Source organism: Syngnathoides biaculeatus, chromosome 14 (assembly GCF_019802595.1).
Source record: "Syngnathoides biaculeatus isolate LvHL_M chromosome 14, ASM1980259v1, whole genome shotgun sequence".
NCBI classification, from domain to species: domain Eukaryota; kingdom Metazoa; phylum Chordata; class Actinopteri; order Syngnathiformes; family Syngnathidae; genus Syngnathoides; species Syngnathoides biaculeatus.
The window spans coordinates 3,372,507-3,388,058 of NC_084653.1; the positions used below are offsets into that span (position 1 = coordinate 3,372,507).

The 15,552-nt window shown below is 43.3% G+C and overlaps 1 protein-coding gene and 1 long non-coding RNA gene across 2 annotated transcripts in view; one reads left to right on the forward strand and one right to left on the reverse strand.

Moving 5' to 3' along the window:
* The window catches only part of LOC133512564 (uncharacterized), a 30,195-nt gene extending 16,123 nt beyond the window's left edge, over window positions 1–14,072 (reverse strand). The window contains exon 1 of the long non-coding RNA XR_009798211.1: window positions 10,553–14,072. This is a non-coding gene — a long non-coding RNA (uncharacterized LOC133512564). The remainder of the gene's footprint in view (window positions 1–10,552) is intronic.
* Window positions 1–15,552, forward strand: part of trim45 (tripartite motif containing 45) — a 58,023-nt gene that overhangs the window by 27,235 nt on the left and 15,236 nt on the right. Inside the window, 2 exon segments of the mRNA XM_061842312.1 lie at window positions 4,703–4,823; window positions 12,263–12,392. Coding sequence (XP_061698296.1) covers window positions 4,703–4,823; window positions 12,263–12,392 — 251 coding nt within the window.

Consider the following 15,552-nt stretch of genomic DNA (forward strand, 5'->3'; position numbering starts at 1 on the left):
TAGGATGAGTGATGAACTCTTCTACGAATTCCAAAGGACAGGTGGAAATGTTCTTCAATATAATAAATCAAAAGCAGTAATAAAAAAAAAAAAAACAACACTCCAGCGCAATCTCAAGCAAATAGTGAAGTTTATCTGTACGTTGTGAAATTAGATATTCACACATAAAGACTGTAAATGTTTACTTACATACCTTGGTTCCAAATAGTGACTGTAACATGGCAGTAAAACTGGGAAAAAAACTGAAAAATTTATATTTTTATTCCCCCCTCCTCCTGTTCACTCAAACCACGAAAGTCGTCATCTTCAGTAGTGCAGTTGAAGAGCATCCAAAAGTCTTCTTCACACACCATCTCAGCCTCTCTGTCCCCCTCAATGTCATTTTCATCTTCACTGAAGTTGTCCTGTTGTCTTCGCGTAGCAGTCCAGCCTTTTAATCCATTGGTGATGGTTGATTCTTTCACACCCCTCCATACTTTTAAGATCCATTGGCAGACCTCAAAAAAGGATTACCTTCGCATGGAGCCAGTATTTGTGAAAGATTTTAAATTAAAGATATATGGTTGATTCTTTCACACGCCTCCATACTTTTAAGATCCATTGGCAGACCTCAAAAAAGGATGACCTTCGCATGGAGCCAGTATTTGTGAAGGATTTTAAATTAAAAGGTATATATTTTGCAGGCTGGCACAGTGGGGCAACTGGTTAGAGCGTTGGGCTCACAGTTCTGAGAAACAGGGTTCAAATCCTGGTCCTCCCTGTGTGGTGTTTCCATGTTATGTCTGTGCCTGTGTGTGTTTTCTCCAGACACTCCAGTTTCTTCCCACATCCCAAAAGCATGCATTAATTGGAGACTCTAAATTGCCCCAAGGTGTGATTGTGACTGTTTGTCTCTATGTGCCCTGCGATTGGCTGGCAACCAGGTCAGGTTGTACCCCCCCCCCCACCTGCCCAATGATAGCCTGGATAGGCTCCAGCACTCCAGTGACCCTTGTGAGGATAAGTGGCTCAGAAAATGGATGGATGGACATATTTTGTGTTTGTGCATGTTGTGCCGTGTTTTGCTATCAGTGCACCAAAAACAAGCACCGTCTTCTTCTTGAGGTAGCTCCATCTTCTACATGCAATTGAGGTGGATTTTTCCATGCGCAATTGAGGAAGATTCTTCCTCTATGCGGGCTAGAGGTAAATTCTTCTTCTTCTACATGCGCTTACATGCGCTTGAGGCAGACTTCTACACATTTGAGACATCTTCACATGGTCAAACCAGAGTACTTTATCGGAAATGGCCATGTTTTAACCATTACCATGAAACAAGTTTTGGTTGTACATTTAAATAGTGGTGGGCAACTGAAGCCTCAGGAAGCACTAACAACTGTGGCAAAAAAGCTGGCTTCAGTGATGGTGTCATTTGATGGACAACTGAAGCCATAGCAACTTCTAAGGAGCACGACAGAAACACTAGCACCATTTCATATGAGAGCAAAAAAAGTTCAGCACAGTCTGTATTATTATTCAAGTGCAGGCATGAGCATTTCACGGAAAAGATCGTTCCGTTACCGTGTCGTTACCCAGCCTGAGAAAACACGGAACCGAAAGTCCGTTTCCCAGATCTCTGGGCTTACTTTTAATAAAATTCACCCACGTGTGGAATGTAAAACAAGTTCTCAACGAAATACAACAATCTGTATAAAACGAACCTACATGAACCCCTTTATTTTTAATGATTAAAACGCCCAGCTTTGTCAGTGTGGTTTACAAACAGCACCGGTGTCCGCTTCTGCGCTACGCATGCGCAAGGTCGAGTTATTCATATCCGGGTCACTCAAACGCTAGTCAAACATGTCGGTTGCTAAGCGTAAAAGACAAAATGCTCATGCCTGCTAAGGCTTTATTTTGAAGTACATGTAAAAACTAGTTCCCATGAGCATTATCAACGGGGACCGAAAAATCGTTTCCCACCGTTTCCCAGGACAAAAATCAACGGAACCGAAAGATTGGCTACCATATTTGCCGAAATCCTCATGCCTGCAAGTGCTTTGATCATTCGTATCAAACAATTAAATCGTCATTACAATAAAAGGTGCAGATTCTGTCCCCAACACTGTAAAAGACATTCCCGATTCTTCTTTTCCTTTTAACTTGTCCCGTTAGATGTGACCACAGCACGTCATCTTTTTCCATGTGCACCTGTCTCCTGCAACACCATCTCTTGTCATGTCTTCCCTTCCCATCAACCTTCTCTTTGGTCTTCCTCTCGCTTTTTTTTTGCATGGCAGCTCCATCCTCAGCACCCTTCTACCAATACACTCACTCTCTCGCCTCTGGACGTGTCCAAACCATCGAAGTCTGCTCTCTGGAACCTTGTCCCCAAAACATGCAACCCCGGCTGCCCCTCTAATGAGCTCATTTCGAATCCTATCCGAACTGCTCACTCCTGAAGAGAACCTCAACATCTTCATTTCTGCCACCACCAGATGTGCTTCCTGTTGTCTCTTCAGTGCCACTGTCTCCTCGTGTCCATCGAGAGCCTGTCTCACCTCTTTCTGAAAGGCTGCACAACATGCTTCGTTTCCCAGCTTCCACCACATGGTTCTCTGCTCTACCTTTGTCTTCTTTATCTTCCTCTCCACCACCAGAGTCATCCTACACTCCACCATCCTATGCTGTCGAACTACACTCTACCCTACCACTACCTTACAGTCAGTAATCTCCTTCAGATTACATCGTCTGCACAGAATGTAATCCACTTGGATATCAAAATGGATATCAAAAGAAAAACAATACTCCGGAGGACATCCCAAGACGTCCATGGATAACCGATCTTCCCAGCAAGCGACGGAGAAGGCGGAGGGAGTGTAAAAAAAAAAAAAGCGACAATGTCTGTCGGGCCTGGCTGCTAAGTTAAGGAAGCAACCTCACAGACCAACTTCCAAGCATCTTTCTGACCGACGGTAAATCCATTACCCACAAAATGGATGACTTGGAATTACAACATGGACTTTGTGTTTATGTGCACAACGACTGGTGTTCTCACAGCAGAATAATCGGCACCCACTGCTCTCCAGAATTAGACGTCCTTTCAGCCTCGTCCAGACCCTTTTATCTACCAAGGGAACTAACGGTAATCATTGTGATCGCTGTTTATATCCCGCCAGATGCTAACATTGGCACAGCACTTAGTCGTCTGCTTGTGACTGTAAAAAACAGCAGCTTGCCCACCCCAACGGGGTATTTATTGTTCCTGGTGACTTCAATCAAGCCTGTTTGAAGACTGTTCTACCCAAATTTGTCCAGTATATGAAGTGTCCCACCAGAGGAGACAAAACCCTGGACCATGTTTACTCCAATATTAAACATGCATACAGGGCCATCGAAGACACTAAGGCCCTCCTGAGACACCGCAACACTGCCTTCAGGTCAGGGGACAAGCCACAGTACAGCGCTGCCTGAGCTGACTTAAAGAGAGGCATCAAAGTGGCCAAGGTGGCCTACAAAAAGTGATATTGAGGAGTGCTTCACAGAAAATAGCTACAATAAGATGTGGGAGGGATTACAACGCATCACCAACTACAACACAAGAACATGAAGTGAGATGTGTGCTCAGGTCTGTAAACATCAGGGAGGCTGCTGGCCCAGATGGCGTGCTGGGGAAGGTACTGGAAGCCTGTGCTGATCAGCTAACAAAAATTTACATTTTTAGTTTGGTAAACCAGGGGTTGTGAGTTTGTATCTCACTAGGGCCTCTACTCCCTCAAAAGGGTTGCATCAGGGCAGGCACCCGAGGTAAAAACTGTGCAAACAAATAAGAGCATTCACCTGAGATGTTTCGCTCTGCCGACCCCTAACGGGACAAGCCGAAAGAAACTTACTCATAGATCAGCCATCTAGATTGATTGTTGAAACTTTAATCTTGGCAAATCAACTGCCTTTCGTTCAACCACATTTCATGGTCCTAAGCTTCAAATCAAAATAAAGAGTTCTCAAAATTTAATGAATGCAGTGAGAAATGGTACACCTTAGCCTAACAGGAGATAATTCTAAACTGGTGTGTGTTTTCTAGTGGCAAGAGAGGTTTTAAGTTACATCTCCAATCTTGCCTCATTAATTTGTCTCCAGTTTGCTCACACCTGACTGATTAGCTCTTGTAAAATCTGTAGCTTAAAGCTTCAACTTACTTTTCCTCCCTGTCCTGTGAATGTTGACTTTTTTTCAATAAAATTTTGAAAACATATAATTGTGTGGTATTTATTTTAGCATACACTGTTGATTCTTGTGATTGAGATGAAGATCAGACCACATTCTATGACAAATTGATGCAGTACTTTTAAGAAATTCCAAAGGGTTCACATATTTTTCTCCCTCCTATTGTATGCTATTAAATTGTATCTCATTTAATATTTTATGGATGAGGCTACATGAGCTCATCTGTAAGGACTTTGGCTTTGAAGCTGGAGGGTCCTGATTTAACCCCGCTGCAGAAAAAAAAAAAAAGTCAACTAGTTGTTGGAGGAACATTCGTCATCCTGGCTAATTTCTAGGTGCCCGAGAGGCACCATTCCTCATATAAAGAGGCACGGCATTGTTTGCACACCCCTCTCACTCTGACATCTCACAGGATGACTGCATTTGTGCGATCTGGTTCTCTATGTAGTGTGAAACCCAAATATTGAAAAATGTATCTTCCCATTGCTGTCCACAGGTCTCCAGCAGGCCAATGAGGGCCACCGGGCTGATTTTACACTGGTTTGCCGAGATTCCACCGGGGACCACATGACACATGGCGTGCTAGTTAGCATTATCCACAGAGAGAAGAAGAACTGGTGAGGACATATACTATTCATCTATCCATCCATCTACCCATGCATACTTCATACCCATCCACCAACCCACCATCGATTCACTAAACACCAATTCAAAATGTTTGTAAACAATGGGTATCAGGGTACTTCTGGGTAGGAGAACATGGAGTGATTACTATTGATATGTTTGAGATTGTGCTGCCGGATATCAACCAAAAGGTTTATACAGTGAAGAAAATAAGTATTTGAACACCCTGCGATATTGCAAGTTTTCCCACTTGGAAATCATGAAGGGGTCTGAAATTTTCATCGTAGGTGCATGTCCACTGTCAGACAGATAATCACAGAAATCACAATGTAGGATTTTGTTAACGATTTGTTTGTGTGAAACAGCTGCAAATAAGTATTTGAACAACTGAGAAAACCAATGTTAATATTTGGTACAGTCGCCTTTCTTTGCAATTACAGAGGTCAAATGTTTCCTGTAGTTTGCACACACTGCAGGAGGAATTTTGTCCCACTCCTCCACACAGATCTTCTCGAGATCAGACAGGTTTCTGGGCTGCCGCTGAGAAACACGGAAATCATGTCCGGGCTCTCCCTTAGAGATAGGTTGAGAAGCTCGGTCATCCAGTAGGGTCTCAGTGTCAAGCCGCTACTCCTCCCCATTGAGAGGAGCCAGATGAGGTGGCTGGTGCATCTGATTCGGATGCCTCCTGGACGCCTCCCTGGTGAGGTATTCCGGGCATGTCCCCCGGAAGGAGACCCCGAAGATGACCCAGGACACACTGGAAAGACTATGTCTCTCAGCTGGTTTGGGAACGCCTCGGCATCCCTCCGGAAGAGCTGGAAGAAGTGGCTGGGGAGAGGGAAGTCTAGATATCCCTGTTGAAGCTACTTCCCCCACGACCCGACCCGGAAAAGCGGTAGATAATGGATGGATGGATGCCAAGTATTTAGTTCTAATTATGAGTTCTACAGAAGTTCTGCTCTTTCATTCATTCATTTTTGTCCACTTCTAGGAGGTCAGGTCATGGGGCAAGTAACTTTAGATGAGAAGCATTGACTTCCCATTCTTCAGCCACTTTCTCCAGCTGATCCTGAGACGTTCACAGACAAGCTGAGAGATGTCTCTCCAGTGCGTCTTGGGTTGACAATGGGATCTCCTCCCGGTGGGATGCACCCAGAACACCTCACCAGGAAGGCGTCCAGTAGACATTCTAAACAGCTGCCACCGAGCCACCTTATTTGGTTCTACTCAATGTGAAGGAGCAGTGGCTGTACTCTGAACTTCTCACCGTATATGTAATAGAGTCCAGACAGCCTGCAGAGGAAAATCATTTCGGCCACTTGTACCTGGGATCTTGATCTTTCATCCCAGCCACTTCAGACTCAGGTGCAAATCGCTCCAGTGAGAGTTGTAGATCACGGCTTTATGAAACTATCAGAACGACATCATCTCCAAAAAGCAGTGATCCAATTTTGAGGACACCAAACCGGACCTCCTGTAAGTTGTTGCTGCGCCCAGAATTCTGTGCATAAAGTTTATGAACAAAATCGATGACAAAGGGCAGCCTTGGTGGAGTCCAACTCACACCGGAAACGAGTGTGTGCCGTGTCGGTACAAGCTTGAAAGGCACTTAGTGAAGGGCCCACCTTGGCTTTTAAAATATTGTTTGTGGAGAGTAAATCTTTTTAAAAAGTGTTGCATAGTTTTAGTATCTCCTTCTTCTTTTCCTTTTGGCTTGTCCCGTTAGAGGTCGCCACAGCGTGTCATCTTTTTCCATCTAAGCCTATCTTGTGCGTCTTCTTCTTTGACACCCACTGTCCTCATGTCCTCCCTCACAACATCCATCAACCTTTTCTTCGGTCTTCCTCTCACTCTTTTGGCTGGCAGCTCCATCCTCAGCGCCCTTCTACCAATATACTCACTCTCTTGCCTATGAACATGTCCAAACCATCGAAGTCTGCTCTCTCTAACCTTATCTCCAAAACATCCAACTTTGGCTGTTCCTCTAATGAGCTCATTAACAATCCTATCCAACCTGTTCACTCCAAGCGAGAACCTCAGCAACTTTATTTCTGCTACCTCAAGTTCTGCTTCCTGTTGTTTCTTCAGTGCCACCGTCTCTACACCGTACATCTTGGCCGGCCTCACCACTGTTTTATAAACTTTGCCCTTCATCCTAGTGGAGACTCTGTTGTCACATAAAACACCAGACACCTTCTGCCAACTGTTCCACCCCGCTTGGACCCATTTTTATTCTCTTCTTTACCACACTCTCCATTTCTCTCTATTGTTGACCCCAAGTATTTAAAGTAATCTACCCTCGCTATCTCTTCTCCCTGAAGCTTCACCCCTTCTCCTCCGTCCCTCACATTCATACACATATATTCTGTTTTACTTCATTCCTCTCCTTTCCAGTGCAAGCCTCAATCTTTCTAATTGTTCCTCCACCAGCTCACTGCTTTCACTGCAGATCACAATATCATCTGCGAACATCAAAGTCCAAGGGGATTCCAATCTAACCTCATCTGTCAGCCTATCCATTACTACCGCAAACAGGAAGTGGCCCAGCGCAGATCCCTGATGCAGTGCCACCTCCACCTTAAATTCTTCTGACGCACCAACAGCACACCTCGCCGCTGTTCTTTTGCTCTCATACATGTCCTTTACTATTCTAAGATATTTCTCCGCTACACCAGACTTGTGCATGCAGTCCCACAGTTCCTTTCTTGGTACTCTGTAATAGGCTTTCTCTAGGTCTACAAAGACACAATGTAGCTTCTTGTGACCTTCTTCTTTTCCACGAGCATCCTCAAGGCAAATCATGCATCTGTGGTACTCTTTCTCGGCATGAAACCATCCTGTTGCTCGCAGATACTTCTTGTCCTGAGTCTAGCCTCCACTACTCTTTCCCATAACTTCATTGTGTGGCTCATCATCTTTATTCCTCTATAGTTTCCACAGCTCTGAACATCGCCTTTGTTATTAAAAATGGGGACGAGCACACTTTTTCGCCATTCTTCTGGCATCTTCTCTCCTGCTAGTATTCTATTGAAGAAGTTGGTCAAAAACTCCACAGCCACCTCTCCAAATTGCTTCCATACCTCCACTGGTATGTCATCAGGACCACCTGTCTTTCCATTTTTCATTCTGTTCAGTGCCTTTCTAACTTACTCCTTACTAATCATTGCCACTTCCTGGTCATTCACGCTTTCCTCTTCGACTCTCCCTTCTCTCCCATTTTCTTCATTCATTAACTTCTCAAAGTACTCTCTCCATCTACTTAGCACACTACTGGCACAAGTCAACATATTTCGCTATTCTTAATCACCTTGACTTGCTGTACATTCTTCCCATCTCTATTCCTCTGTCTAGCCAACTTGTAAAGATCCTTTTCTCCCTCTATCGAATCCAACCTGGTGTACAGGTCGTCTTATGACTCTTGTTTAGCCTTCGCCACCTCTACTTTTGCCCCACGTCGCATCTCAATGTATTTCTTCCGCCTCTCCTCATTCCTCTCCATGTCCCAGTTCTTCTTCGCTAATCTCTTTCCTTGGATGACTTCTTGTATTTTGGGGTGGCACCACCATGTCTCCTTCTCCCCTTTCCTACCAGAAGGCACCCCAAGTACTCTCCTCCCTGCCTCTCTGAGTATCTTGGCAATCGGATTTCAGTCTTCCGGGAGCTCTTCCTGTCCATCTATACCCTGTCTAACCGCTTTCCGAAAGGCCGCATTCTGGCATTCTTCCTTCCTCAACTTCCACCACCTGATTCTCTGCTCCACCTTTGTCTTATTCATCTTCCTACCCACTACCAGAGTCATCCTACACACCACCATCCTATTTTGTCAAGCTACGCTCTCTCCCACCACAAGCTTACAATCAGTAACCTCCTTCAGTTTACATCATCTGCACAAAATATAATCCACCTGTGTGCTCCTACCTCCGCTCTTGTAGGTCACTCTATGTTCTGTCTCTTCTGGAAATAAGTGTTCACCACTGCCAATTCCATCCTTTTTGCGAACCACCACCATCTGACCCTCAATGTTCTTTTGCTGAATGCCGTACTTACCCATCACCTTTTCATCACCCCTGTTTCCTTCACCAACATGTCCATTGAAATCTCTACCATTCACAACTCTCTCTCTCTCTGGGATGCTCGGGACCACTTCGTCGAGTTCCAAAATTTCTCTTTCAACTCAAGGTGACATCCTACTTGTGGGGTATACCTGCTAATCACATTATACACAATAACCTTAATTTCAAATTTCATCACTCGATCTGATACTCTTTTCACCTCTGAGACATTCTTAGCCAGGTCTTCCTTTAAAATAATCCCTACTCCATTTCTCTTCCCATCTACTCCATGGTAAAAAAATTAAACCCTGCTCCTAAGCTTCTTGCCTGACTCCCTTTCCACTTGCTCTCTTGGATGCACAATACATCAACCTTTCTCCTAATCATCATGTCAACTAACTCCTGAGCTTTTCCTGTCATAGTCCCAACACACAGGTGTAGGGACTGTGCATGCCTCTTCTTCTTCTGCCGACTCAGTCGCTCTCCTCCTCTTTTTTGTCTTCAACCTACATTACCTGAATTTTTACCTACGCCTTGCAAATTAAAAGTGCCGAGGGCGGGCGTAGTTAGCCCGGGCCACAACCTATCAGTTATGGACGTCATTTGATGAACGCTCATATATGCTGGCACAGTTTTACGCCGGATGGCCTTCCTGCCGCAACCCTCTGCATTTATCCGGGCTTGGGACCGCCCTACAGGACGCACAAGAATTGTACACCCCTTCGGGCTGCAGATAGACAAAAACAAGCAGTCAAATAAACAAAGTCAGCACATAAGATATACAATTCACACACTACCTAGTCTATGTTAAAGTTAAAGTCAGTATAATACAATCAAATATACAAAGTCAACATATAAGATGCACAATTTACAGACTACTTAATCTATGTAAAAGTTTAAGTCGGATAAACACTATCAAATAAACATAGTCAGAACATCAGGTACACAAATCACATACTACCTGTGTGAAAATATAATTAATATAACAATTCAAAAGATATGAGGATGTAAGCGATTAGGTAAAGTGGTTAGCGCGCGAGGCTAAACTTGAGCTGAGCAGCTTCAACGCGAACAATATCACTCGTATTTGGGTACTAACAAAAGACTTGTTAAATTTCCTATAAGTCTTCACATCCCTCGTTCTACCCATTGTTTAGGTCGTACACGTTAAGAAGTTAAACACGTTCGACGCTTCTTCAACAACACTGTTTGATTACATACGCTAATCGTTGTTAGCCAGCTAAGCTAAGGCGGTCTGGGCCTATAAGCACATTTAAATTGGTATAAGTAAGTCAGTAAGTACTCACAGTCCTCATTGTAAACAAAAAGTAGGTTTTGCAGGTTGTGTTGGTACTCACTCTTGAATGTTTACCTCCTCATTCCAAACATTGCTTGATTTTCCTGAGCTAGGCTAAGCTAGGCCGCAGAGCTGCAACACGAACGCAAACTCCTCCAATGTGGGTACTAAAATTATACAGATGTGATTTTAGTCCACTGAAGTCATCACCAGGGGCATCCCACGTCGAGTGGTCACAACGTTCGTTCCAAATTCAGCAGGATTTAGTTATTGAACGATCTCGCAGGTCGGAGCCTCTTCGATTTGTTGTCACCAGTTCGGAAACCGGCTATATTTAATTAATTTATTAAAATAAAGGAAAATCAATTACCTGGCAACCAATTCAGGGTGTATCCTAGTTCCTGGCTGACCACGGCCAAGGCTCCAGCACTCCCACGACCCTTGTGAGGATAAGCAGCTCAGAAGATGGATGGATGGACAGATAAAAGAAAATATCCATTTTATTTTTTGCAGTGCCATGAAACAACAATGCTCAGGGTTAAATTTTGTTGTCTTTAACTGTACATGTTTGAAAATAAGGTTTGACAATTTTCTATCATTTTATAGAATTGGGTTAAGTCATTAAGTTAAGTACTTGGATTCTTTATGACAAACAAGCACATGTGCAAATGTCACTTTTATCAACACTGAATAAAATAGAGGGAGCACGGTGGCGCAGCTGGAAAGTGTTGGCCTCACAGTTCTGAGGTTCAATCCTGGATCTGCCTGTGTGGAGTTTGCATGTTCTCCCCGTGTCTGCGTGGGTTTCCTCCCACATCCCAAAAACATGCAACATTAATTGGACTCTATAAATTGCCCCTAGGTGTGATTCTGAGTGCTGCTGTTTGTCTCGATGTGCCCTGCAATTGGGTGGCAACTAGTTAATGGTGTACCCCGCCTCTTGCCTGATGACAGCTGGGATAGGTTCCAGCCCAAGACCTTTGTGAGGATAAGTGGTTAAGAAAATGGATGGATGGATGAATCAAATAGAGAGAAGTTTTTCCATCTTGCAGTGCAGCTTTGATCTCCAGCTCTCACTGAAGTGGATCGCAGCCAGGTGTGAAGGCTGGGATGAAAATCAGCACCTCCAAATCTGAGACAATAGTCCTCAGTAGGAAAAGGCTGTCAGTAAGTCTGACTCGTTTCTGGAGTTGGACTATGCTAAGGCTGCACTTTCTCTCCAATTTTGTTAATAAATTTAAGGGACAGAATCTTTAAGTGCAACCGAAGCATGGAGGAGGTCCACTTTGGTGGCCTCGGCATTGCATCTCTGCTCTTTGCAGATGACGTGGTTCTGTTGGCTTCAGTGACCTCCAAATCACTGGAGCGGTTCGCAGTCAGAAAAGGGGGCGTGCCCTCACCAGTTCAGGGATAAGATCCTGCCCCAAGTGGAAGAGTTCAAGTACTTTGGGTCTTATTCACAAATGAGGGAATAATGGAACAGGAGATCCACAGGTGGATCCGTGTAGCGTCTGCAGCAATACGGACTTTGCATCAGTCTGCTGTGGTGAAAAAGGAACTTTCCCGATCAATCTACGTTCCTGCCTTCAGCTATTTTCACGAGCTGGTGGTCATGACTAAAAAAACCCGCATCTAATGAGTTTCCTTTACAGGGTCTCCGGGCTCTTCCTTGGAGATAGGGTGACAAGCTCGATCATCTGGGGGAGGTCAGAGTTGAGCTGCTCCTGCACACTGAGAGGATCCAGTAAGTAGCTGGGGCATCAGATTCAAATATGTCCTGGATGCTTCCCTGGTGATGTGTTTCGGGCACGTCCCACTGGGAGGAGACCCCAGGGACGGCCCAAGACATGCTGGAGAGATTTCGTCACTTGGCTGGCCTGAGAATGCCCCGGAATGCCCCCAGAAGAGCTGAATCAAGTGGCTAGGGAGAGGGAAGTCTGGGTGTCCCTGCTAAAGCTACTGCCCCCACAACCCGACCTTGAAAAGCAGTCGGAAATACATGGATTAAGCAATGTTTGTGGTTCATGATGGTTTTGCCGTATGTGCAATTTTTTAAAACCAATTGTACTTATTCTTTCAGTATGGTGGAAAGCACAGTGGTGGACAACAATGACGGTTCTTACAAAGTTTCTTACACACCTGACGAAGCCAGAATGTACTCCGTGTGGGTTTGTGTCAAAGCTCAACACGTGAAGGGACAGCATGAATATGTAACTAAGTGTAGATACTTTATGTAATCAACAAATTAAAAGGTATTAGGATATGGTAGCCAGGGGCACTGTCGGGGATTGTCTATACTTTTGTTTGCCACCCCACTCAACAGTCACATTAATCCAAGTGTCAGTTCAGCATTTCGCCAGCAGAAAAGTTTGATCGCGTGGTGTTTATTTTATGCAATCATATTATTTTCTCATTTTTAAAGTTACTTTCTGTAATTGCTTTTTCATTTATGTAAGGTTGAAACAGATGTTTACATACACTGCAAAAACATTTCATTTTTTGTCTTACTGTCTGAGGTCAAATTAGACTAAACCACTATTGTTTCAGGATGACCAAAATTATTTAATTTTGTAAAAATGCCACAATAATAAGAGAGAATTTCATATTAGGTTCTTCTAGGTCAATAGTTTGCATAAACAAAAACTGCTATGTCTTTAAAGAACACTGGGAAGCTCCTGATAGGTTTATTGACAACATGTGAGTTGATTGACGGCACACCCCTGGGGATGTATTACAGGCCATACCTCAATCACTCTGCTTCCTTTTTTAAATAATGGGGGGAAAAAGGGAAATCTGCCAGAAAATTATGAAAACAATCGTGGCGCTACACAAGTCTGGTTCATCTTTGGGTGAAATTTCAAAATTCTTGAAGTAGTCACATACATCTGTTCAAACAATTATACATAAGTATAAACATCACGGGAACAGGGTTACATCACATTGCTCAGGAAGCGAGTCAGGTTCTGTGTCCCAGTGATGAACGTGTTTTGGCCGGAAATGTGCAAATCAACCTCTGAAGATGCTGGATGAAGCTGGCAAGAAAGTGTCAGTATCCACAGTGAAACGAGTCCTACACCGACATTGCTGCACAGCCCTAAAATGCAGCTCCACATTTCCTTTCTTTGGTAAACCAATGGCAGACTGAGAGGTGAGGCATACGCATTCCAAAAATGTCATTGTGAAAAATAACTCCTCCCATCCGGTATGAAAGTGGTAGTTTTATGTCTTCTGACTTGGTCCAGCTTTCCCACTCATTTTTAGACCGTTTCTTTAGTTTAAGACAAGAGAGCCAAAATTTTGAGGTAACTCACATACTAGCTTGTTAGTGCTGATCCATTTAGTGCCGTTGAGCCTTCCTCATTCTGTTAATGATCCATCCCTAAGGTTCACATTCACTCAATACACTCACTGAAGCACCGTATGTGATGTCTTGTTTTTTAAAGTAGGAAAGGCAGGGAGAAAACACCTTTGCATGCAGCGAGTTCAACAACCGACCATCCTTCTGTTTCCGTGTACCTCCAGCTCGGCTCTCGTCAGCCAACGTGACTTTTTGGTATTCCAGTCCAAAACATCACCGATGCCAGCATCTGCCACCCGAGCTTCTTCCCTGCTCACTCACCTTGCCGTTATTTTTATCTGATGAGTGGAAAGTGTCTTTTGACTGTTAAGAAACGCTATATACCGTAATTTCTCGAAATTAACGCGCATATTTTTCCCAAAATATTTTCAAAAAGTTACTAGAGTGCATTATATTTAGGTATGGATGAAAAATAAAAAAAATACACTCTCATTGTATAGTTGTCTACAGGTACAAAGAGTGGTAAAAAAAAATGCATACATATACATTTCGAGATGATATTCGATGTCTTATGTTACACATTGATATATATTACGGTAATGTGCGCCCCCAACCTGAGATCTATGAGCTCCTAGGGGAGCTTGTATTTTATGATCGTTAGCGTGGCATGCTTGTTGCTACTGCAACAAAGATCAGAAACAACTGACCATGAGTTTGTTTTAACTTAAAGTACAACAAAAAATGTCGACTACAATGGCTAGTTGTGCAGCTGCTTTTTAAAGAAATGTGTCATGACCCGTGCCGATGACACTGCCAACCCGAAAGTAGAGCTGCTGTCCGAAAGTATGATAATTCAATGACTTCAACTGGCTATCAAAAGAACGTGAGCTCAAACTACGAAGTACGAGCAACATGGACACACACAAAAAAAGGGAGAGCGCACACAATTGAAATGCTCGCTTTTTTATTGTGCCAATTACGCTCATTTCTACATAGTTTGAGCTCACGTTGTTTTGATAGCCACCTGACACTATAGTGAAAACTTTACTGCGCAACCCAAACTCTTGGGATTAAAAAAAAATGTTTCCTCACAAACGCCATGGGTGGCACAGAGGATGACATGCGGTGGGAGAAAGATGGAATGTTAAGGATGCAATGCAAAAGACACGGGAACTGTACCAAGTCATCAATGATGAGTTCCACAGCGATGCACCAAAGGTAGCTACTATGGATCTTATTCGGATTGGAGATGAGTCAGATGCTTCTTTTGAAGGCTTGGCCAAAGATGTGTAATAAATAGAGGATAAACTGCACTATGCTCAAACGTTTTATGCACAAATATTTAATGCAAAAAATGTTTAAGTTAAACATTGTTAAATAGTTTATATTTTTAAGACTCTAATATGTTATCAACAGTTTGAGCTTTTATTTTAGTTTGTTGAGGGATTCTGTTCTGAGGATTACAGGGACCAGGAAAGGTGTGCCCTGTGTCTTGTCCCGAGATTATATTTGTGCTACATCAGCACATGCACAATAATTATTATTAATTACTGTTGTACAGACAGTTTTTTGAAAAACAATACAAGTACAAACCTAACAAAATATAAATACAGATCATTTCTAAAATCCTGAGCATATAGGTAGTGGCAAATTGGTGGTGCAGATTGTACATTGGTAGAAGGGTGTTCCTGATTTTTTTAGGTCAATTTTGGGGGTGCGCATTATACTTCAGGATGTATTATACTCGAGAAATTATGGTAAGTTAAATGGATTATTATTGATAAATTTTTTTAATTATGAAACAGACTAATAATTGCATTAGCGAAACAGATGGGATGATATGCATGCATACACATAGTGTATACATTTATTTACAATCTTTCAGCCAGTAGCCTCCTTCAGATGACCGTCTGCACAAAATGTAATCTACCTGGGTGCTTCTACCCCCAGTCTTGTAGGTAACCATCTGTTCCTTCCTCATTTGGAAAAAAAAAAAGTGTTAACTACCGCCATTTACATCTTTTTTGCAAAGTCCACCACCATCTGTCCCTCAAAGTTCCTTTCCTGAATGC